This window comes from Sturnus vulgaris, chromosome 13 (assembly GCF_052056855.1).
Source record: "Sturnus vulgaris isolate bStuVul1 chromosome 13, bStuVul1.hap1, whole genome shotgun sequence".
Lineage (NCBI taxonomy): Eukaryota > Metazoa > Chordata > Aves > Passeriformes > Sturnidae > Sturnus > Sturnus vulgaris.
This window is the reverse complement of record NC_142255.1, coordinates 9,210,892-9,234,178: the sequence shown is the minus strand read 5'-3', so window position 1 is coordinate 9,234,178 and position 23,287 is coordinate 9,210,892. Positions and strand designations below refer to the sequence as shown.

At 37.4% G+C, this 23,287-nt stretch overlaps 1 protein-coding gene across 1 annotated transcript; it reads left to right on the top strand.

Moving 5' to 3' along the window:
* The first annotated feature begins 429 nt into the window (after window positions 1-429).
* Window positions 430-22,813, top strand: CYP19A1 (cytochrome P450 family 19 subfamily A member 1). Its single transcript, XM_014873970.2, has 10 exons — window positions 430-602; window positions 7,235-7,402; window positions 8,344-8,494; window positions 10,910-11,064; window positions 11,657-11,833; window positions 12,513-12,627; window positions 14,453-14,567; window positions 15,153-15,315; window positions 16,639-16,880; window positions 19,377-22,813. Exons 2-10 carry the CDS (start codon window positions 7,258-7,260, stop codon window positions 19,641-19,643), a joined length of 1,530 nt encoding a protein of 509 aa, XP_014729456.2. The 5' UTR covers window positions 430-602; window positions 7,235-7,257; the 3' UTR covers window positions 19,644-22,813.
* The last annotated feature ends 474 nt before the right edge of the window (window positions 22,814-23,287 follow it).

Below are 23,287 nucleotides of genomic sequence, written 5' to 3'. Positions count from 1 at the left end.
TGGGAACATAAAGCACACAGCACATACAAAAGTACACAAGATATCAGCCAGCCCTCTCCAATGTCAGTGAGGGACTGTGCCCTAGACAATGCTATTGACAACTTCATACATTCTTATTTCAAAATAAAACTTTTGGACTTCCTCGCTGTTGGAAATAGAAAATACCTTTAGATACACTTGGCAAAGAGTTAATATAATTTCTGCTAGTTGTATCTCCAGCTAAATGACAAATCTGTTTCCTTGTTCAGAGCCACTAAACACAAACTATAAACTTTGTTTACTTCTCTGTTTTACTCTCCAGTCACAATTCTATTCAGCACTAGGCATGTGTATCTCTGGCATTGGCTGTTTTGCAGCAGATACACTGAGCTGTAGAGGTAAAATTACAAAATTTCCTTTTCAAAGCAACAGCCCGTGATCTATTACAATAAACAAACTTCCATCTCCAAGCAACTGATCTCTTAGCAACAAGAAGCACCTGCATAAAAGATGCTACAGAGAGTGATCACCAGAAAACCTATCCAGACCTTTGAGAGGAGCACATCAGGAGCCAGGACAGCACTCTCCACCGGCAGAAATCCAGAAGTGACAGGAAGACACAGGTAAATTTTCAATCCATATTCTAGCATTTTTCTTCAACAGAATGGGTAGGACATTACATAAATGGGATTTATTTTTGTTTTGAGTGGGAAGTATGCCTTCTGGAGCTGCTTTGATCTGCTGCTGTAATTATATTTGTGTAAATTATATGCTGTCACCATCTAAACGGAGATTTTTTTTAGTGGAAAACATGCAGGTCTTTGACCAAGTTCTTGGTAGTACAACAACAGTAATATGCTATATATTTTGCAAGTATTCTATAAAGTTTCTTTTTTAAAAAACAGCACAGTGTTCTTGCAGAGTAGTTACCCTAAAAAAGTGTATTCACTTCAGGCAACCTGTCAAGCTGTTTACATTACATCAAAAATATTAAATCATTTCAGTTTTTATAGATATGGACCCCCCAGATTAAAAAACCAAATCTGTTCAGTGTTCCTGTGGTGTCTGATTTAATCCTTTTACCTCAAGTGGATTTTTTTCATGTGTACCACAACAAAGTTATGGTAGAATACACAGCACGGGACAGACACTGCCAGCTGCTGCTGCACAGCAAGGCAGAGTTAGTTGGGAAGTTGTGAATTTTGGACATTTCCAAGCATCAGTGTCACTGCACGGAAAAATGGATTATAAGTGAGGTTTACAAAGTGAGGCTAAAAATCAGGTAGAACAAGTCTGGAACTGACCCCGGGAATTTTTTATGTTATCAAAGCTTGATATATCTCAATTGGTGCCTGCTGTGGAAAAGTGCTGTCTTTCTTCTAGCTGCTATGTCTCATTTAATAATGACATCTGATTAACAAACTCATTTGCAAAAATAATGGTTTGAGAATTGTCATGCATTCTTTCTTAGTCCTGTTTTTTAAATACACAGATAAACTTTTCTTCAGGACTAATTTACATATTTTGATAGAATAGATTATATTTATAGCCAGAGGGAAAAAAAGTAAAAAAATTTAATTCATATTTCTTAGAGAGTCATCCCTTCTGTGTCAGCTAACTTTTTGCTTAAATTGATCAAGGTATTTGCTAGCAGTAAAAGTACAGCAGAAACATGACTGTGGTAGAGAGATATGGTCTTTATTTAAGAAATTAGAAACAAAACACCTACTCTGTAGTGATAGAAACCAACAGGAGCTGCCGACAGAAACCCTCCTCACACAGGTCTGCTTGGCCACTGTCATAACAAGGAGTCTGATAAAAAGCACTTGGGAGAGATTTCAGCTGCTATCCACAACTCATTTTCTGGTTAGTTTGGAGCTAATTAGAGCTTGTGGTGCTGTAATGAAACTTTGAGGTTGACACGAAGTAAATTCCAGTCCTGCCACTACTGCAGGAGTTTGCACAACCCCACAGCTCTTTTTGATGGGTTACAAGCCCTGGCAGCCCTGCTCTGCTTCAGGACATGGTTTGCTTCACATGGAATCCTTGTACCACCTCCTGTGGATGACACTTTCATGGACATTGTGGTGGTTCATAAGCAACAACTTCTGTGAAAAGTGCTAAAACTGGCAAGTTATTTTTCCAACTCACACCTCAGCCACCATAAAAAGGCGGCACTGCTCTTACTACAGTAATCCAAACAGTAATATTCCAATGGAGTCCTACATTTATAGAAGATATTTGTAATGCATTTGTTTCCCTGGCAAAGGGTTTAATGAGCAATTAATTTCCAGTCCCGTGGCAGTACTGGGGGGTGCTAAGAAAAGTGATTGACCAAACTGACTCAAACAGCAGGAATTTCAACATTTACAATGGTAATTGTAAGTTTGCAATTCCAAACTTCTCTGCATCTTGGAACTCACTGTACACCTGGAGTAGAAAGGGTGACAAAAATTGAGTTTTGTGTACACTGGAGCAGTTGTGGTCACCACCAGCACTGTAACAATGCAGCAGCGTTTTACAAGTGCTATCAAAGGCAGCTGACAGAACTTAAAATCTCAGAGAAGCAGGCTCTAGGGATAAATCCTATTCAGCTGTGAAACAGGTAACCCTGCCATAAGAACACTCACCAAATTTAAAAAATAAAATTCATAATAATAGCAGAGGAATCAAATGTAATAATCTTTCTGATCTCATGGTACAGACGCTTTTTCAACACCACAAAAGCATGGCTGTATTCTGTATTTCTCTTTCCCTTGCCCTCTGACACAACATTAGGCTCCAACCTCCTCATTTACTTGTCAAGAGCCCCTTTAGATTGCCAGGATGATCATTACTAAATTCTCACTTCCAAGCTTCTGCTGGAAGCTGTCATCTCTTCCTCCTCCTCCTCCTCTAACCCAAACAACAGATGAAGTTGGAAGTGCTATTTAGATTAGATTTCACAGTAATCAAGTGGTACTGGATTATTCTACAAGGCTATAATAACCATTCAACACTGCCAGAATACATTTCCATAGTAATTAGATGTGATAGACCTCTACAGCTAAACAAATTCCAGCCCACTGACTCAAACTCTAGAAATTACTGAAAAAGGGGTTTATTCCCTCATTTTCACATTTTACTATATTTATCTTCCTTTTGAGATGTAGAGGATTGAGTTAAAAGTAGAAAACAGTCCTAAAAAGGCAGAGTACTTCAGAAGCAGAGTAATGAAAACATCTAACTTTAAAATGTGTGCTCTGCACATTGGGACTGCAAACCTGTCTGTAATGAGAGATGTGTGACAGATGCAAAGGATCAGGTCACTAAAGCACAGTGAAAACTTATTAAGGGACAAAAACAATTAAGTAATAAAACAAATGAAAAACAATTAAGAAAAAAGTACTGTGTATCAAAGACAAAAATGTCACAAGAGGAGTGCAATATGAGATAACAAAATAATTGTGATGGAAAACTTTCATTACATTCCCATTACATCCTGAGAAAATTACAGAATTAGAAGGGACCACAGAATCCAGGGTGACACAAAATAAATGTGCAGTCTGATGCTTACAGAGTAATTTACCTGTCACAAGGAATGGGAAGCACTCTCAAGCTCCCAGCTTTAAACTCCACAGCCCTTCAAGGAAACAAGACAATCCCACTATGAAGGATGTGACATATGCTTTACACCTGGTCATAAACATCCACTTCAAATCAATTAAAACCTACTTTTTTTATTTTTCAGAGGTACTGTGTTCCTTCAGTCTATATCAACATTGGTAAATGTTGTTGTACAAAGGGAGCAGATCTGTAAAACAAAATGGGGTTTGTGTGAAATAAGTCTGTTTATTTTTCCAAACTGTTTCAACCAAGATAAGTTGCTTCACATGCTGCTAATATGGGTTACTAACACTTGGGAATTTATAACAAGTAGCAGAATTTTTTCTCTCCTGACAGATGAACCACTCCAAAGGAAACAACTCCAGGACACAGGAATGGCTCTTCAAGAGTTATCAGGCATTTTTATGAACACTTTCTCAAAATTAAGAGAGATTTTCAGCTCTAATTCTATAATATGATTTTATGAATTTGCTCTTTTACTGACAGAGTCATTAAGTACAAAGTTCTAACCAGAATAAGAGGTGGCAATTCAGCTGTCCTTTAGATATATGAGCTTGTCTCTTTACTGTGGACCTTGACATCATTCCTCACATTACCTTTAGCAAGAAAACATTTAACAGAACCTAGAATATTCTCCTAGTGCTTTGTAACCAAGACTCAAAAATCAGAAATCTAGAAGTTCCTCTGCTGGCAGCTGCTTTCCCAGGTGTTGAGATCTGTAATTGCTGTCAGGCCAGATAACCTGTGCACATCCATCTATTCTGTCACAAAAGCACTTTCCTATAATGTCTCTTTTCCCCCACTAGATAGTGGGATTTTAAAAGCTTTTTTTTTTTGTCCTATCCTTCCTCCACCACATAAGTAACAATCAGAACCAACAAACCCCTCTGATCTGAGACACTCAACCAGCTGCAAGGAAAGGAAAATTACTTACAGCAGAAAAGACAAAATGAGCAAGAGTAGAGAAACTTTCTTTCATGCACAGTGAGCACCCTAACTCAGTTCCATTTCTAACTTTTTCAGTCTGCTCAGTGACTGCTCACTGTCCAAAGGGTTTGGCTGAGGTTTTTTGAGGAGTGACTTAACTCGTGGGCAGTTCTTAAAAGATGCAATGGATAAAAAGTAGGATAAGCAGTTGAGTTGAAGTATTTTTAAGTATTTTCATGGCCCAGCTGGCTTTTGCAATGAAAAAAAAAGAGGTTAAAAATGCAAGCCCTGAAAGTCTGCTTCAATCATTCTCATTGAAATGAAGCAAACTCCTCCACACAGGAGATGTCAACAGCTTAAGGTCTTGAGAAGCCACTTTGACTAAAGATTGTTTTAGATCAGGTCAGAAGTGTAAAAAGGATTCAAACTTAATACTTTGCCTTTAATACTTTTATCTACATGACAGCACAATCCAGGATATTAAAATTATAAATGTAACAGCAAGGTGCACACCGATGTGTTGGACATAGAAAAAAAAATTATTTTACTAAAACTATAAAATTATGAGCTAGGGCAATCAAGAATCTAAACCCCAGTCCATTGCTATCTGTATATTTTGAAAAAATAGCAACCTGTCTGCATTCCACTGTCAAAACAATGATAAGCTTTAGCTGTGAGTATTTAAGAGCTGAACAAGATCAAAATTCAGGGCTGATTTTTAGAAAATAAAAGGGGGAGACTCATACTTGCAAAGTATACTCTACAAACATATCAGGACCTTCAGCTCTACCAGGGCTCACCCTGCAGATTTAATATTCATAGATACACATTGGGAGATGTGAAATTGGTTTATTTCACAGCACCCAAATGTATAACCAGCTCCATACTTGTCCTCACAGAGAATATGAGGCAGTGAAATTACTGTACACACACCAGAATGCCTTGGGATGAAAAAAAAACCAGGAAAAAAAAAGCACATCAGAGCCTGTCTGTAGCAATGGAGTACAAACCTGAGGTTTATGCAGACCCAGAGAGCAAGCAACATAAAAATGGAACTATATGCCCCAAGTGTGGCTATTTCCCTCTATAATGCTGTAAACTTATATTAGTGAAAGGGACAGAAGTTGATAAAATATTTGCATATACACAGGCATGCCTTTATTGTGGTAAGAAATAGCACTCGAGGAAATTGAAACTAATAAATACCATTACATGATAAAAATGCTTGTGATTATAAACTTTTTTTCTCGACATGCAGGACAATCCAACAGCTGGATGTGTCCAGGATGTGACCTGTCCCTGGCACTCTCAGAAGGGGTGGGCTGCTCTCTATTGCAATAGCAGGGATGTTTCTAAAAGGTTACCTTTGGGCACTTTGGATCATAAAAACCCCAGAAGCCTGGCACACAAATACCCAAAAGAGAGCATTGCATGCACCTGCAAGCTTTTAAAGCACTGCTTACTCCCTTTCCTCATATTCCCTTGCTACACTGCATACATTTCCTCCTTTGACCATAAACACCAGGACTCTCAGTATCTAGAAAGCATCTATCCCATTCTTGGCTTAGTTTAACATAATTATAGCACTGATGGTCACTACAAAGCAAGCTCTAATTTTTTCTGCAATGTGAGACCAAAGCACAAGATAAACAAGAAAGCACTTGCTGAAAGTAAACTGTATCTAAAAACTTCCTGCTAAGTAAATATATCCTTCAAGTTTGAAATACTGTTGAAGGAAGAAATAAAACAAATCTCTTCTTAGTTATTGCCAGGGCAGAATTAAGATGTTTTATTAATAAAATATTGTGCAGGTTCAAGCAGTATCTTTCTGTGGTTAAATGAGTTCTCACTCACATTCCTCCTCACACGGGTACAATTCCTTTTCGGGTACAACAACTTCTTATATTTTATTATTTAATTCAAAAATATGCAAAAGACCTTTGAGTTAATCCTGCTATTCCCTTCATGCATAAGTGACCTGTTGGCTGGTTTTGGGTTTTCTTTCCTGTGCTGAGTGCTGGTAACAGCCTGAGTAAATATATGGCAGCAGCAATCTGTGATCCTGATTGTTATGGCATATGTTATGTTTTTCAAAGTATTTAACAGAAAAATCATTTAAAAATGCATTACATTATATTATATTATGTTACACTCAAAGGTCATCAGTAAAAAAGAGCTATAATACATGTTTCAAACAAAAAACTGTGGTACTGGGGTATTTTATCTGAATCATTGAAAACTACCATAGTTATTCTGGAAATTCAGGACCTCTGGCATTACAAGCATGCAGGAAAGGAACAGCTAAGTAAGACAGACAAAAGCTGGCAAGTGAACTCCTTCAGTGCTTCCACATGTGCTGAAAGTTTAATTTCTTGTGTTTTGGTTAAGGTTTGCAAGGAGTAAACCTCAGTGTTGGCCAGCCAAGTCGATATCAGAGATAAAAGTCCTGTCAGCCAAAATATCCAAAACTATCCTCAACATCAAGGTCAGAAAACCTTTGTTACTCCCAAGCAAAACAAGTGTCTGCTTCATGTCTCTCTGGGCTTGTGATGAAGTTTGTCCCAGCAAGCACCAGGCAGTGTCTCCTTATAAAGCCACGTCCAGAGCTGGTTTGCTCGTCTGTAGGAGCTGCAAAGGGGCTGAGAGGTACCAAGCAAAGCTGAAAACATCTGAGCTTTGACAGCCTCTGCCTCTCTCCCCCCTTCTCTCTCTCTTTCTGAAGCAAAGCAGAGCCTCCTTGAAGAGATGCTCCTGGAAACCCTGAATCCCATGCACTACAACATCACCAGCCTGGTACCAGACACGATGCCCGTGGCCACGGTGCCCATACTCATCCTCATGTGCTTTCTCTTTCTCATATGGAATCATGAAGAGACTTCATCAATACCAGGTAAATTAACATAAGCTGTTGTGCCACATAAAAGTTTTCAGGGTAATTTTTGTTTGTTTCTCAAATTTAAGTAACAAATTAATGCTGAATAATCATGGTATGACAACAAAAGTTAATATTAATCAGTCTAAATAATACAGATGTTTTTAAATTCCTGATAAAGGATATCAGGCTTATTCTAACTTCAGAACTTCCATAATAATTGTGGCTTGGCCATAAGACATTATGTTTTCAGTTTTATTTTGTGTATGCTAAAAAGATATAATACTACTTTACAAACTCATGAGGTTTTCATTTTTATGTGCATTATAAACTACTTTTTACATGCTTTAAAGTTTAAGTCTCTCTAAATTGCCTTTACTCTAAACAGTTATCGAAGAAGCTGCTCAGATTTGGAAGCTGCTCAGATTTGAGTAGGGTATCAATCTTTATCTTTAGCACTGAAAACCCTCCAGAACTGAACAACATCGAATTCCCTTTCCCTTCTGTAAAGTTCTGGGGGCTTGTTTAGACATTAATGCCTCAGCTTATTTTTCACCAGATGCAATGCCCTGCTGCATGGAGAGCAGTGCACTGCCTCTTACAGAATAACCCTAAACCAGTCTGGTGACTCCTGAATGAAATTCTGAGAAAAGACCCTTGCCCAAAAGAGAATTCTTCTCTCTAGGAAGGAGCCATTGTCCCTCCAGCAGCAGCTGAAGCTGTACAAAGCAGCAATGAATGTTTGCTGTGGGTACCACTGAAAGCACCACAGGTTTCCTCAGATATTGAGGCTTCACCAACTCAGCTGCAGCTCCAGACAGTTCCAGAGTTGGTGTGAACTGCCCAGCACAGGCTGTGGCTGTCGTGCTAAAATCCTCCTTTCAAAAGGGAGATGCTCAGAGGTGTTTTCTTGTCCGTGAGCACTGCTGAGACCAAACCCCTCTTCCCCTGTTTCTCAGGGCCAGGATACTGTATGGGAATCGGTCCCCTCCTGTCACATGGGAGATTTCTCTGGATGGGAGTAGGGAACGCCTGCAACTACTACAATAAGACATATGGAGAATTTGTGAGAGTCTGGATCAGCGGTGAAGAAACGTTTATAATTAGCAAGTAAATCCTTATTTTCTATCCTTCATAACTTGAAAGGTTTTGTATCTTTACAACCTCTTTGCTACCTTTTCCTAAAGTAGAATTGAAGTTATTATTTTCAAAATTTGTCCTAACAAAAACCTTTTACTTTCTGCTATTCACAGACCTTTTACCAGTCTTGTGTTTGTTTAAAGACTCTGCTGTTGAAGTTTTGGTGAATTCTAACTTTAATTCTAATTTATTTTTTTTTTTTGTGGGAAGGAAAGTACTGTGGCTCAATCCTAAAAATAATTTAACATCTATTTTTACGATTCAATTTATTATTAAGATAACATTCAGTTTAGGGATCTAGGCTGACTGCAATGTGGGATTAAGTCAAATTTTCATTTTCTGTGTTTCTAAGTTTCTCCTTAAAGTGAAAGTAAATGCTTAAAGGTTGTGGCTCCAATTCAGCAATTTAACTAAGCAAATACAGCATTACAGTATTAGGAGTAATTCCACTCCAATTAATGGGATTATTCATAGGCTTCAATTATGCACAGTATTAAATATAATGCTAGACTTCAGTCTATCATTTTATTAGTTCCAGTGGATGATTGCTTACTTCTTACATTGGCTTGTTCTAAGTCATGACATGAGAAAGAAAAGAAAAAATAGTAGTAAAATGGTAATTAGACATGTAATTGATAAAGAATCAGAACCTTTTTAGTAACAATGTCAATCAATTCATACTTTCATTAAGTAAAAGCTTTTGAAAGACAGTGCAGCATAGAAAATAATCACAGAATTGGCCATGTGGTGCAAGTCAGCTTCATTTCTATTTTAACCTCTGTAGAAAGAGGTAATCATGACAAGGAAGCTGTTCACATTCCTATCCTACAAAGGTGTTGCAAATATCAACCAGAGCAGTAAAATGTTCTGACAATGCTCTGAATGCTTTGAAAATACTACAAACTCTTATTGCTGTCTTTCCCTCTCCGTGCTACCAATTCATCAGAAACAACAGGAGTGCTGCTAAACAATGCCAGATTTACATATACTGTTTTTCTTCAGACTTTTTTTGCTTTAAATAATTGACTGTACATAGAAAACAAGTATTTAACTTATTTTAAAGCAAGAACATAGAATAAAATTTTCAGTGGATTCTAAATTCACTGCAAAACTAAACATAACCTGGCTTTTGTAAAAGAAAATCAGTGTCATCTTTTTTCACAAATGCCATCTGAACTTTTAGCATCAAATCTAATACTCTGTCCCAATGCACAGAGAGAAGGACTTGCAGTCTTGGTTACAACAGCTGATGTCTTTTGGAGGACTTCATTAAATAGTTTCATAAAGAAAACCTGCTTATGCAAGGCCACTTGACAAAACATTTCCTTGAAACATTATGATGAATCTCCTGCACAGAGACACGTGGGATGGGAGGAAGGAAATTGAGCCTGCTGCACCTTCTCCTTTCTGGGGACAGCTGTCAGAATTCAGCACCATCTTTTCATGTTCAGGGAAATACAGATGGTGTGCCCTGACATGGGAAAGAACTTCAGTGTTAACTTTCCCTCTGGGTCATGCAAAACTACAAAACCAAGAATATTTGCAGTCAATAGCAAAAGTCACATTTACATCACCTGACTGAGAAAATAAATGAAACCCACATTAGTAGTCTGAGGTTTGGCCCATAGACTACACAGAAAGAAGCATATTGTTTCATTTCTAATCTTTGTTCTGATTTTCTTTCTTTTGGTTGGATTCTTTTTGATCACTGTTTCATCACATCCACATTTCTGAAATGCTGGCTCCCTCTAAAGGAAATTATATCTTAAAGCAAGAATGCTGTCTGCCAGCATCAGCAAATTAATCTTGCTGACTGTAAATATAATTATGCATATCATGGACTTCCCTTATGTGTCTCACTATTATTTATCCCACACATCCCATCATATTATGATGATGCATATTTAAGTGATGCATGCATTTTTATGCTTCCAGTATGTGATTGGGAATGACCAAAGATCTACAAAATACATAACATCGACTAGACAAAAGTAAAGCTGTAATTTAGTGCACATCAAATATTTTACCTCATCCTCTGAAATATCTGACATTGGGCACTGCCTAAGTGTACCATATTTCTATATGAATAAGTGTACACCTATTCAGCTTAAAAGCCTTCATTAACCATTTGCATTTCAATTGAAAAATAGTTTAAATCTGAATAGAAGAAATTATTGCTTTAATCAAAATTGTGAAGGCATTGATCACCAAGATTTTTAATTATGTAAAAGGAACTTTTCATGCTAAGCACTGTACTTCCTGCTACATTAAGAATGCGAGTCAGCACTTGGGAGCCACTGTAAAATGTCAGAATACAAATGCTGTATTCAGCCTATGAAACATATTTTTTTTTTATTTGGGGCTTCTTCCTCCTTCCTTCCCCAGATCCTCAAGTGTGTTCCATGTAATGAAGCACTGGCATTACGTGTCTCGATTTGGAAGCAAGCTTGGATTACAGTGCATTGGCATGTACGAGAATGGGATCATATTTAACAACAACCCAGCACACTGGAAAGAAATTCGACCTTTTTTCACCAAAGGTAACTCAGTGAGCACTGACACCCTGCATCACTGTGACACACACAGCCAACCTTCCCTGAAATGCTGTTGTGTTTCTCTGAAATCCCTGTATTTTCCTTTCAAAGAGCAATAAACCAGTTAAGTTCCAGAAGGGTTCTCCACCAGCCCCTTGTGGATGCTGGTGAGAGCCAGGGAAAACAGCAGTCTGATTTTCCCAAGCTACTTGCAGGAAAACAGAAGGAAAAAGATTAATAACAAAGTTTAGTACTTAGTATTGTTAACAGGATGAGTGTGTGAGGAGCGTGATGTTTTGGTAAACTTTGGTTTAAGTGCATGTTCACAAGAAATGTTGCCTTCCTTGGACCAATGAGTTTATTCTATCCTTTGGTTCAGTGAACCAGTCTATAAAGCTGTGTCTACTTCTAGGATAAATCACTTCTTCTGCTCTCAAGAAGAAGTCTATGTTATTATGTTTCTTTGCCACTCCCTGGCCTTACAGCAACAGCCCCTGACACAGTAATGTTTGCTAGTTTATCAACGCTATTAACACCACCTGCTGTGATAAAGAAGGTACAGAAGTTGCCAAACCTTTGCTGGTTTTGCACGTTTCAGCTCTGTCCGGGCCCGGGCTGGTGCGGATGATCGCGATTTGCGTGGAGTCAACCATCGGCCACCTGGACAGCCTGCAGGAGGTGACCACGGAGCCGGGCCACATCAACGCGCTCAACCTCATGAGGAGGATCATGCTCGACACATCCAACAAGCTCTTCCTGGGGGTCCCTCTGGATGGTACTGACACACCCTCTTTTGTGCCGTCAGATCCGCCTGAAATGCATATCCAAGGAAAATTCGTTGTTACCACTCAGACGGTTTGTCTCAAAGAACACAGAGCAAGAACAGACTCTTGTATCACCATATAATTAATTGAAATTGATTTATTATCGTGTTAGTAGTAAAAGAGAGCTTTATATGACCAAAAGTATACATTAGCTTGTCACCCACCTTAATGAATTGTACCATTTAAAGATATTTTTATGCACCAATTTGGTACAACTCCAATATTATATTATACTCATGCAAGAATCTGATTTCCACCAAACTAAATTATTGTCCTGAAAAGTTCACCTAAAAATTTATGTTTTCTGTTATTTCTTCAGCCTATGACAGAAATAATATTATCAGGATGTCTAAATTGCCCATTTCAGTGTTCTGCAGCAGTTCTGCTTCTGCTCTCGTGTGGGAGACTCTTTGGTCTGGCTGACACACCTCTGTGTACTTACAGCAAGTTACCAAGAGTTTCTACAAAGATCTAGACCTTTTTTACAGTGTGCTGCAACTGTTACCTACCAGTTGCTTATAAAATTTCCATTAATTTAGTGGAGTAAAAAACACAATTTTATTATTAATTTTTCTGAAGGACTTACGTTACTTGACAATTGACTTTTTTTTTTTTAACATTTCTTTTCAGAAAATGCCATTGTGCTTAAGATTCAAAACTACTTTGATGCCTGGCAAGCACTTTTATTAAAGCCTGATATATTTTTTAAGATTTCTTGGCTGTGCAAGAAATACAAAGACGCAGTGTGAGTATCAACCATTCTACAAAGCGTTTGCATAAGATTCTTTCTTTCATTTTATGAAGGAGAATTTCCCTTGATGCTTTCCTGTGCCTTTTAGAAACTAAATTGTGACACTTGCAAAGGTGGCTGTTGAGCCAGAAGAGAACCAGATTTGTCACTGGTGGTACAAGGGGCCGAATTCCTGGACCAGTTTAAAGCTTTGTCCATCCAGTCCCAATTTATTCACTGAAATATTGGCTCATGCACACTCAAATGTGAAACTACACTGAGATCACTGGTTAAGGTCAGACAAGGAAAAGCCACCATAAGGATGGAGTTCCATTTGCTGTCCAGCTGAGGGCAATCAGAGTAACAAGGAACCAAGGAAACCCATCTGTGTTTGGGGCACAGCACCAAGATCTGACCCTTGGGCAGCCCCTGTTTGCTGGTTCTCTCAGCATTTGTATCTCTCGTGATTTTGAGTCAACCACTCATTCATGAGCTAAAACTTGATGCTCAGTGTGATGATCTGTTTCAAGGTTGGGGCTGTTTTCCCTAAATATGGAACAAATCCATTTTGGCATTTTCCTCTTTGCAAAAACACGAAATGCCTCTTCCAGTCTTGTGCTCTTGTTTTCTGTCTTCTGCCAAAAGAGAGCTGGCTTTAAAAAGAACTGGCAGTCACTTTTTTTCATTCTGGATTTGTTTTCCACCTAGTGAGAGAAATTACTCCTTAGGAAGGATATGTAAAAAATTGCTTTGATAGTGCTACGTAACATAAAGGCTTTAAGGAGAAGATCAGGTTCACCAAAATAATTGACAGCTCTTGAGGACTAGACACAAGATTCACCTTCACTAATATGTGCTTGCTAGTTTTGTTATGGCACTGATTACTGCTTTATCCTGTCATGCTGATAATAAAATATTATGGCCCAGTTATTACCAGAAAGCCCCTGCAAGCAAATATTGACATTTCAAAAGCAGTCCTGTAAAAAAGAACTTATTAATGAATTTTTATTGCAAAGGAAAAAAAGATAAAGATTTCTGGATTTAAAGCAATGCAAAGAACCACCACAGGATATGAAAACTTCTAATATTCTTCCGATAAACTTTGCAAAAAGGATAACTTTCTATTTCTAATACATAAAATACTTATAAATACTGAGATCATTATGGGGATTGAAGTTCTAAATACATTTACCCCACAAACACAAATTATCTATCTCAACAGTAACAAGCTCACATTTGAAAAGCCTGAAGATTTCATTCAAAATCTTTTCAAAAAACTTTTTTAAAAAATTGCCTTCAAATCTATAATTAATTGAAAATTCCCCTCAAATTTATAACAACTTTTGAATGTTGCTTTTTCCACTGAAATACAAACTACTGCCACAGCATTACTATTTAAATATGAAAAGTTTAAATTAACTGTACCTCCAAGATACAAATTTTCTAAAACTTGTCTACATTTTTCTAAAAATCATCCCTTATGTTCTCTAAGTTGATTTTACTTACTGATAAAATACAAGGAAATAAACAAATTCCTTGGAAACGGTAATAAACATTTTAAAACTTTATTCTTTAATAGTGTATATAGACACCTTTTTCTCCTTTTCAATGAATTCTATAAATAGCAATCAAGATTTCATCCAGACTGACAAGCAATTATTTAAGAGAAATAAGAAAATACACCTTGCCTAAGTATTGCTACTTTTGCAGAGAACCACATAACCATTTTAAAATACTTAATTTCTGTCATCCTTAGATGCTTTTCTTGGTATGTCTCTGTATTCCTAGTCATACCCTGGTGCAGATATTTATCAAAATGTTGGATTTCATCTGTTTCCAGCAAGGATCTTAAAGGAGCAATGGAAACTTTAATAGAACAGAAACGACAAAAGCTTTCCACTGTTGAAAAGTTGGATGAACACATGGATTTTGCATCCCAGTTGATTTTTGCACAGGTATTGGGAATTTACTCAAAATATGGCTAATTTTGGTTTTTCTGACATTCTCCTGAACATAGCTTTTGCAATTTAAACTTCATATGCCTCTCGAAAAGTCCCATCAGCATAAAGGGGTGCTGTGGAGTCCTGGCAGTGACTCAAACAGGAACACTGGCATTTCAGGGGCAGGTGCTTGTCACATTTATTTTATGGCTTAAACAACTTGAACAACACCCCTAAAACTCTTCCATCTATCCCTGTGTCTTCAGTCTTTCCCTAACCCCTGTGTATTATTTAATGTATTGCCTTTTGTTGGCAAAGCTTTCAAATGCTATGTAACTCCTATCCTGTATAATCTCTGACAGCTCACAAACTCTGCAAGGAAATGCAATAAACCAAGAACCTGAGCTAAGAACACACATTTCTGCTTTTCTGTTAGACACACACCCATCATGGCATGAGCTTCCTGCCTTTCTCTGAAAGACAAAACAGAAATGCTATTTAGCACAAGGCAGACTGTCAGTAAAGTGTGCAGTCTATAGGACCTTTGTTGGCATCAGAGCTCAGCAATCAATATTTTCTCCAAAATTTCCTTTTTTTCAGAACAGAGGGGATCTGACTGCTGAGAATGTGAACCAGTGTGTGCTGGAGATGATGATTGCTGCTCCTGACACTCTGTCTGTGACTCTCTTCTTTATGCTAATCCTGATTGCAGAGCACCCCACAGTGGAAGAGGAGATGATGAGAGAAATTGAAACTGTTGTGGGTAAGCAGGAGCTGCAAAGTCAGTGATGTGGGAATATAAAATTTTGCTTCAGCAGTGATCTAATTTCATTTATCTAAACCTGAAAATTTCAAGCATTTTCTCCTAACACAAATGTTTGCTGTGAAACGTATGAACTATAGCTGTATATAAGAGATTATATTAAAGAGCAAATGAAAAAATGTGAGAAATTTGTAAAATAAAATATCATCAGAATTGATAATCCATTAGAAATAATGTGGCATATTCTCACCTCAGCAACCACAGTGTAAAATCAGCGTTCACCTCAAGATTCATTGAAATTGTTTTCCAGTTATCCTGAAATAGCAAAAGGGGGCACTTGTTTCAAATGCTTCTAATCACCAGTATTTCTCTGTTCTGATAAAATGCAGAACTTCTCCAAGTTTCATTATGACTCTAGAAGGGAAAGACTAGACAAAATTAAAATTATATTCTGCTGTCATCCATTTTGAACTCAAATTGGCCTTCTCTAAGTACTAATTACTAACTATTCAAAACACAATCAAGATATTCCAAATTTGTATTCTTCCCCTTCTCTTGTCTTCATTCAAAGCCTGACACTGAACCAATATAGAAACTAATTTCATCCACTCTTATTTAAGATTTACTTCTGGTCTGTTAAACACTGGAAAATGTATCACAAGTTTTGTATTCTTTTTCTGAGGTACATTTAATAATCCTTATTTTAGTGTCCTCATGAGAGACTATTCACTCATTTTCCCTACTTCTTTCTGAAGCTTTCCCTGTAAGGTAAGAAAGGCAAAGAGCCTTTTGTGTGGCAGACCTGCCCCAGCAGTGAGCCTGAGCTCCATGGGCAGCACAGCCCAGCTCTGGCTGCTTCCTTCCTGCTGGGCATTCCTCATGCCAGGAATTGTCAGGGCTCAGATGGACACCCAGGCAAACCCAGCCCCGTGGGGAAAGCGAGAGCTCTGGGGAATGAGCTCCAGGCTCTCCCCGGGCTCTGTGTGCTGGCAGCTCTTGGGAGGTTTATTGGTTGTGCCTTGCTGCTCTCTCTGGTGCCAAAGCCAGGCAAGGACCCCCCGAGTTTTGCTGCTGACGAGAACAAAGACTCAGAGTGTTAAAGAAGGTGGGAAGATTGCTAATTAATAAACTAGGGTTTGTGCTAATGAACAATATACCAGATTTCCTCAATAAGTAAGGCTACACAAAACTCCTTAGAAGCTGTTGGACACTTCCTACAACTTCAGAACCTGGGAATCTTCCCAAAATGTTCCGATACTTGCAAAATGAAGCAGTTAAATTCCTAACCAACTAATCTCTTCACCATCTGCTTTATTCCACAAGGTGACAGAGACATACAAAGTGAGGACATGCCAAACTTAAAAATTGTGGAGAATTTTATTTATGAGAGCATGAGATACCAGCCAGTTGTGGACTTGATCATGAGGAAAGCCTTACAGGACGATGTCATTGATGGCTACCCTGTCAAAAAGGGCACAAACATTATCCTCAATATCGGACGTATGCATAAACTCGAATTCTTCCCAAAGCCAAACGAGTTTTCTCTTGAAAATTTTGAGAAAAACGTAAGTTTTCCATCTTATTTCTTACAGAAATTTGGATATTATTTATTGTTAATGTCTCTCCCTCTTACTTTGCTCTAGAACTTTGTGACCATAAGACTGTTTTCCCTTTGTCTAAGTGCCCACTTAGCTATACAACCTGCTGATTACTGCTATTATTATTATTAGAGCTGGGCAGATATTTTCCTGTCAAGCTGCCTTTTAAATAAAAAATAATTACAATATAGAAAACAGTTTTTCTAGATATAATAATTTTGTTTAAAAATCTCTGATTAAATTTGTCAGACACTCATGGTTGCCATTATATTCCCTGACATTGGACAAAATAAAGAGGCTTTGGGGGCTAGAGCCATGCCAGTAGCTGACACAGAAGGTGCCTGAGGATTCTCTGAAGAGGTGAAGCACTACAGTAACTTCTGAGAGACTGGAGATCTAGTGCCCATGTTATTATTTTCTAGCTTTTAAAATTAACAATATTATATATATAAACATATATATTAAATATATATATATTAATATAATAAAAATAATTTTATTTTAAATGTTTTATAATATTTTTATATATTTTATAATATAACAATATTATAATATTTTACATCATATAATGAAAATTTTAAGTTTTAACTAAGTTAATACTGAGAATATTGAGTAATTAAGTTCCTGTTCAGCACTGAATTTCAATTGAAGTTACACTGTAACTAGTTCTATAGTTCTTCTACCAGAAGAATATAATCAAATGTAAAATGTAAATATTTTTTCTTCTTCTAATCCCCTACTATTCAAAACATCCTTCAGATTATTTACTCAGACCTCTGCTCTGCAGATTACTGATGAAACAATTGGTTTAGTGTAACTGTACTTGTTCAGCAATAATAACCTGGAGAGATTAAAACTGCACTGAAATGTCAGCAGCTGCACACAAGAACATTGACAGCAGCAACTTCAGCTTTAAAGAAAGAAACAGCATAATTTAATACACCAAAAATGGACTCACCAGTAAAAACACCTGAAGAAACAGCTAAGGAGAAAAAAAAAGATATACAAATGCTCAAGCTAGAAAAAAACTTTAAAGTTTACCAATTTCTCATCAAAAAAGCAAAGAGTACCATATATGCCACACACAAAAATGAGCATTAATCCACCTGGTAAATATCTCTCAACTGCTTTTGGGTTACCCAGAGCAAACCCTGCACAGAGCATTAAAAACACCAGCTCAAAAAAAATCTTTGTAGAAAATTCAAGAAGAGAGTAAGTGATGCAGTTTATCGAAATTATAATTCACTGTGAATAGATTCCATTTTGCCACCCATTATTTATATTCCAAGTATTTCTATCAAAAATGGATATCTTGCTTCATTTCCAAGGGCATTTTACTACTAAAAATAATTCTCCTTGACCAAATATTTAACCACACATTTTCTATCTGACTTGACACATTCTGTTTGCCACATAATTATTCTGGCAGGCACAATTTTCCTCCAGTTCTCTAAGTGAATAGCAATCTACAGCATTATTTATGATAAGATGCCATTGTTAGAATCTAAACATTTTTCCATTTTCCCAGGCTGTGCAGTTGCCATTGTGCTGTACTGCCAGCTGCTGTACTTGCTCTGTGTTACAAACACTTGTATTTATGTATAATTTTTCCAAAATCACAGCTCAGTTTATTAAAAAAAAAAAATTAACAAAACAGTTCTGTAATCTGAAAATAAGAAAATCCAGGGCACTTTTTTTCCAGATGATTGTATATGAATTAACGTTTTCTACTCTATTCTTGTTGAATAGGAAGTCAGAACATGGTTAATGTCTGACTTTTTAAAAAAGAAGAAAATTAATTTATTTATAACCAGACTCTTTTTAACTGATCTACTCCATGGCAAAAAGAGTAGCAGAAACTGGCTGTTCATTCTTCAGTTGTCCTGGGAATCCTGCATTTCTCATTTCAGCTGACAGAACAGAACACAATAATTTTATAAGTGTTGTCTCTCTATTACATACCAAAAATTTTAGCATTTAATTTAGGATAAATTAGTTCTCAAAAACATTAGCTTTATCATTACAAATGGAGTAGGTGGATGGCTTCATGATTATCTTTAGACAAGGCATCAGCCTGTATTTCAGATATTTATGAGCATTATGATGAACATTTTCTGAAGAACTTTTTAATGAACTTTAATGCGTTTGAAGAGCAGAAGCTTCACTCCATTTCACAGCTGGTGGTAAAGCCCTGTAGCTGCCAGGACAAACAGACAAATACATGAGCAGAATTCAGTTGTTGAGTTGTACAACCCCTGCTCCCTCCGGATTGCCAAGGCTGGTCCACACCCCTGCCAGTGTCTGAACCTGAACGCCTTGGGTGGGATTCCCAGTGGGAAATGAGCAATTGCTCCTAAAAGATTATTTCCACGAGGTTTACAGAGTATATCTGCTACCAGTTTCCATCTTTACCTTCACTGCTATTGCTGTGGAGAAGTCTGTCTCACAGTTTGTTCCCCGCAGGTTCCTTCGCGCTATTTCCAACCCTTTGGCTTCGGCCCCCGGAGCTGTGTGGGGAAGTTCATTGCCATGGTGATGATGAAGGCAATCCTAGTGACCCTTCTGAGGCGCTGCAGAGTCCACACGATGAAAGGAAGAGGCCTCAACAACATCCAGAAAAACAATGACTTATCCATGCACCCCATAGAAAGGCAGCCTCTGCTGGAGATGGTGTTTACACCCAGGGGAAACACAAACGAGAGCCAGGGGGATAGAACGGATCAGCACTAAGGTCACAGGGCTTGCTCGACCTCTAAGAAATATTCATCATTCCCAGTTAAACAGATAAAGTAAAATGTTTTGTTGCCCCTCCATGACTTCAGGTGGCAACTTGTTCTGCCTGTACAGCAGAACCACAGGCCACAGCTGGAAAGACTAAAAGTACAGAATAGCTTTGTTCTAGACAATGCCATGCTATACAATTCCTGATTACTCTTTAAAACCGTAGAGTTCAGACAAAATTACGCCTTCCCTTTCAAACACTGCCAGTTCATAGGTTTGAGGGTCAACAAATGAACATACCTGATGCATGTTTAATTCCAGGACTACACTTTTTCCCCACCTCCCTGAAGCTGGACCCAGCAGTAATTAACTACAGCAAAAGCTCTAATTATCTGTTCTCAAAACATCTAGTTAGTTCATTTCAAGACTAAGAAACAATTTAAAATATTTCAGACATCTATAAATTGTAAAGAAATGTTTGAACAAGAAGTCATTGGAACATTTTTCTTTACCATGTTTTGCTGTCCTGTTGAACAGATACCAAACATTTACAGTGTCACATAGATTTTACCAATAGCAGTAATTATAATTACTAGGTAATAATGGCAGTTGAGATAACTGTTCTATGTTTTTAAAACCCAGTCTCCTGCTGCAGGGGATCTGTAAACATCTTAATAAAGGCCAGGTGAGAATGAGGTAATGAACACCAAACATAAACACCAGCATTACATGGCTGGGTTAACTTTCAGCACCACCTCCTCACCTGATTGACTGTAGAAATTTCCCACCTCACCTCGAGTGAAGGTCAAATTCCCTCTAAGCTGTCAAAGATGTGCCAAATCCTTTTTAACCTGGTTTTAGTTGCTCCATTCTACTGCAGAGAGTAAGATTTGGAGTTGTTGCCCATGTTCCCACCCCACAGCAGGAGACAGTGTCCCCCCCAGTAACCCAAATAACTCCTGGTGCTCCTCCTGCAAGAGCTCTGGGCTGTGTCCTGCTCTCCAGCATCTTGCTCCATGCCCACTGGTGTAGAGAGGTTCTGGAGCTTAAGAAGATAAACACTCCCACAGGAGGAAAATTTCGCTGGGTAAATGCCCAGAGTTTTGTAGTGACAAAGGAGAAAAGTACTGAAGTAACAAGCAGATTTCTAGGAAATGTTTCTCAAGGTGTTTTGCATACAGAGGTTTTTATTTTAACTATAAGCCAGGCTGGAGTTTATACAAAATCTTTAACAGGAAAAAGTGACAAATACTCACCCTTTCTCTTCAGAATTGACCCATCTTGAAATCTGTACGATCTGGACTCTGATATCTCTACTAGCCTAAAGAGGAGTTGTAAGTTTGGTCAAGAAGAAAAAGACCTTCCTGGCTAAGTGACAGCATTCCTGGTCAGAGACTTTCCATTTTCATTAAGCTTGAGTTTTCATAGTGTGTAACACAAAGAAAGAGATTTTCCAGATATAGTGCCTTGGTAATGACAAGCACCCAATGTACAATAGGCTTTATATTAACCTTTTCCTTCCAAGTCATTTAAATTATAATAGAAGGCAAGAAAAAAGGGAAAAACTAAGAAAAAACATGTCTTTACTCTGAAAATAAATTGAAAATTGATTAATCTATTACTTCAGACCACAGATCACAGGCATAAGTCCAGCAGAAAAAGATCTATCCAGTAGCACAGAAAAACTGCAGAAGCCCAACAAATAATCATGTGCCCCACTCAGAGGTAATGAATTAGACTGGGAATGGTGACAAAGAAGAGGAGCTGCATATTTAGGGTAATTCTCAAAACTACATACAAATTTTCGGCAGTAGTTTTTTTAAAAATCAAACTAGAAAGCATTTATTGAAGAATTTATTGCAGCTACGTTACTCCATACCCTGTAACTTCCTCCATAACGTTTGCATTATACCAAAAATTACAACAGTGAAGTGCAATCCTGTACCACCTGTACATACACACAAAACTGGGCAGCTGAAGACACAAAGAAATAGGATTTAATGGTAAGACTTGATTGTCTTTTCCATATGAAGAGATTCTATGTTTCTAGGACTTCTATGTTTTTAGGTCACAAAGTGACACAGTGGTATGAATCTGTGGAATATCTAATATAACCTCTGTTTCTACATGCTTTGTACCCTTTAAACTAGGAAATTGATACAGAAGTTGAGAGAAGAAAAAACAACAAACAAATGCAACCATGTTTAAAACCTTTTTACCCATTCTGTATCATAAAACACTTCAGGGTACTCCAGTGGCCAAGTATTTCTTACTTGCATAAGAACTCTGAAAAGAAATCTACTGAAGGCTTTTTTTCTTGAGAATAAACTACTATTTTATACACAACATACATATCTTTTGCATTTCCCACACAAAACCAATTTTGTAGTGATAATTAACTCTCTGATTTTCCCACCCCATAATTATAGGCCTCCTCCAAGTAAAATTTTTCACAAGCTTGAAATTAATAAATTATCATTCAAATTTTGAAATAATGTTATGAAATCAAATAGAAGAAAAATGCATGCTACTCTGATTTCTTGAATGTATTCTATATTGAATTTGTAGGCTGGAACTTCAGAAACATGTTTACCATAATTATATTATGGAAAAAATAAAGCAGTATCGTTTTCTACTTTTTGTCAGCAAGGCAACAAAGTTATTTCCCATTGTGCTTGAAGTACATTCTTTCTGGTATGTTTTGAACATAGCATTTCTGGTCCTCTGGTTCCTACAGTATTTAGTTCTGTCCACATTTGGACAGCAGAGCTGTAATTAATCTCAGCTCATCTGAATTGTTCTGTTCTCCCTGACTTTATTATGGCTGTTCCTCAGTAGTCTCTTTGCATGAATATTTGCACTGCCAGGTCCATTTCCCCATCCCATAATCTCACACTTGCCATGTGGGTATGAACAGTTCCAACCCTTCCACTGTACAGAACAGAGCTCTGAGTTTAAACAGTGTTTCACTACCAGGTACAAATTCAGGTGGCTTTTTAAAGCACATCAAGTCCACAGTCACCAGGTGATGCTCCATCAATGTTCAATGCATTGACACACGACAAACCTGACTGTGCTTTATACATCACTGTGATTATGGGCTGCTCACAGCACATGGATGTGGATGTTGTTAGAAAATAAAACAAAATAAATGTCAAATAAAAGTTGTATGCAAAAGAGTTCAAAGTCATGTTTCATCATGTTTTCCCAAGCTGAGAATCACATGATAGTATTATTAAAATGCATGAGTGTGTCTGCATGCATGAACAGATTATTAATGCATTAGATACAAGGATGAAATCTGTGATGTTCTAAAATCAAAATTTCCACTAATTTTAGAGGATATATAATTGCCAAGGTATTTTTCATGACAGTAAGAAAGAATAATTAAAATAATTTCAATTTATATGAGACTACTTGCCCAGGAATGCACTTCATCAAAGCTTTAAAAGAAGGAAGCAGAGGTAGATTTGGTGGTTCTTAAGATAACATATTTGTGACTACAACCAAAAACGTCGGCATAATGATGCAAATAAAGGACTCGGCTATTGGTGAGAAAAGTATCTAAAGTAATAAAGAAAAATGAAACAAAGAAAATAATTAAACTGACTATAGAGTTCAAAGTAAATTTCACTTCATTTTCTACTCATAGA

Bases quoted from the DNA above. Each gene is read 5' to 3' on its own strand.
- CYP19A1 (XM_014873970.2), top strand. From the start codon at position 7,258: ATGCTCCTGGAAACCCTGAATCCCATGCACTACAACATCACCAGCCTG. The intron at 12,628-14,452 runs GTGAGTATCAAC...ATCTGTTTCCAG, and splicing joins AAGAAATACAAAGACGCAGT to CAAGGATCTTAAAGGAGCAA. The intron at 14,568-15,152 runs GTATTGGGAATT...CCTTTTTTTCAG, and splicing joins CCCAGTTGATTTTTGCACAG to AACAGAGGGGATCTGACTGC.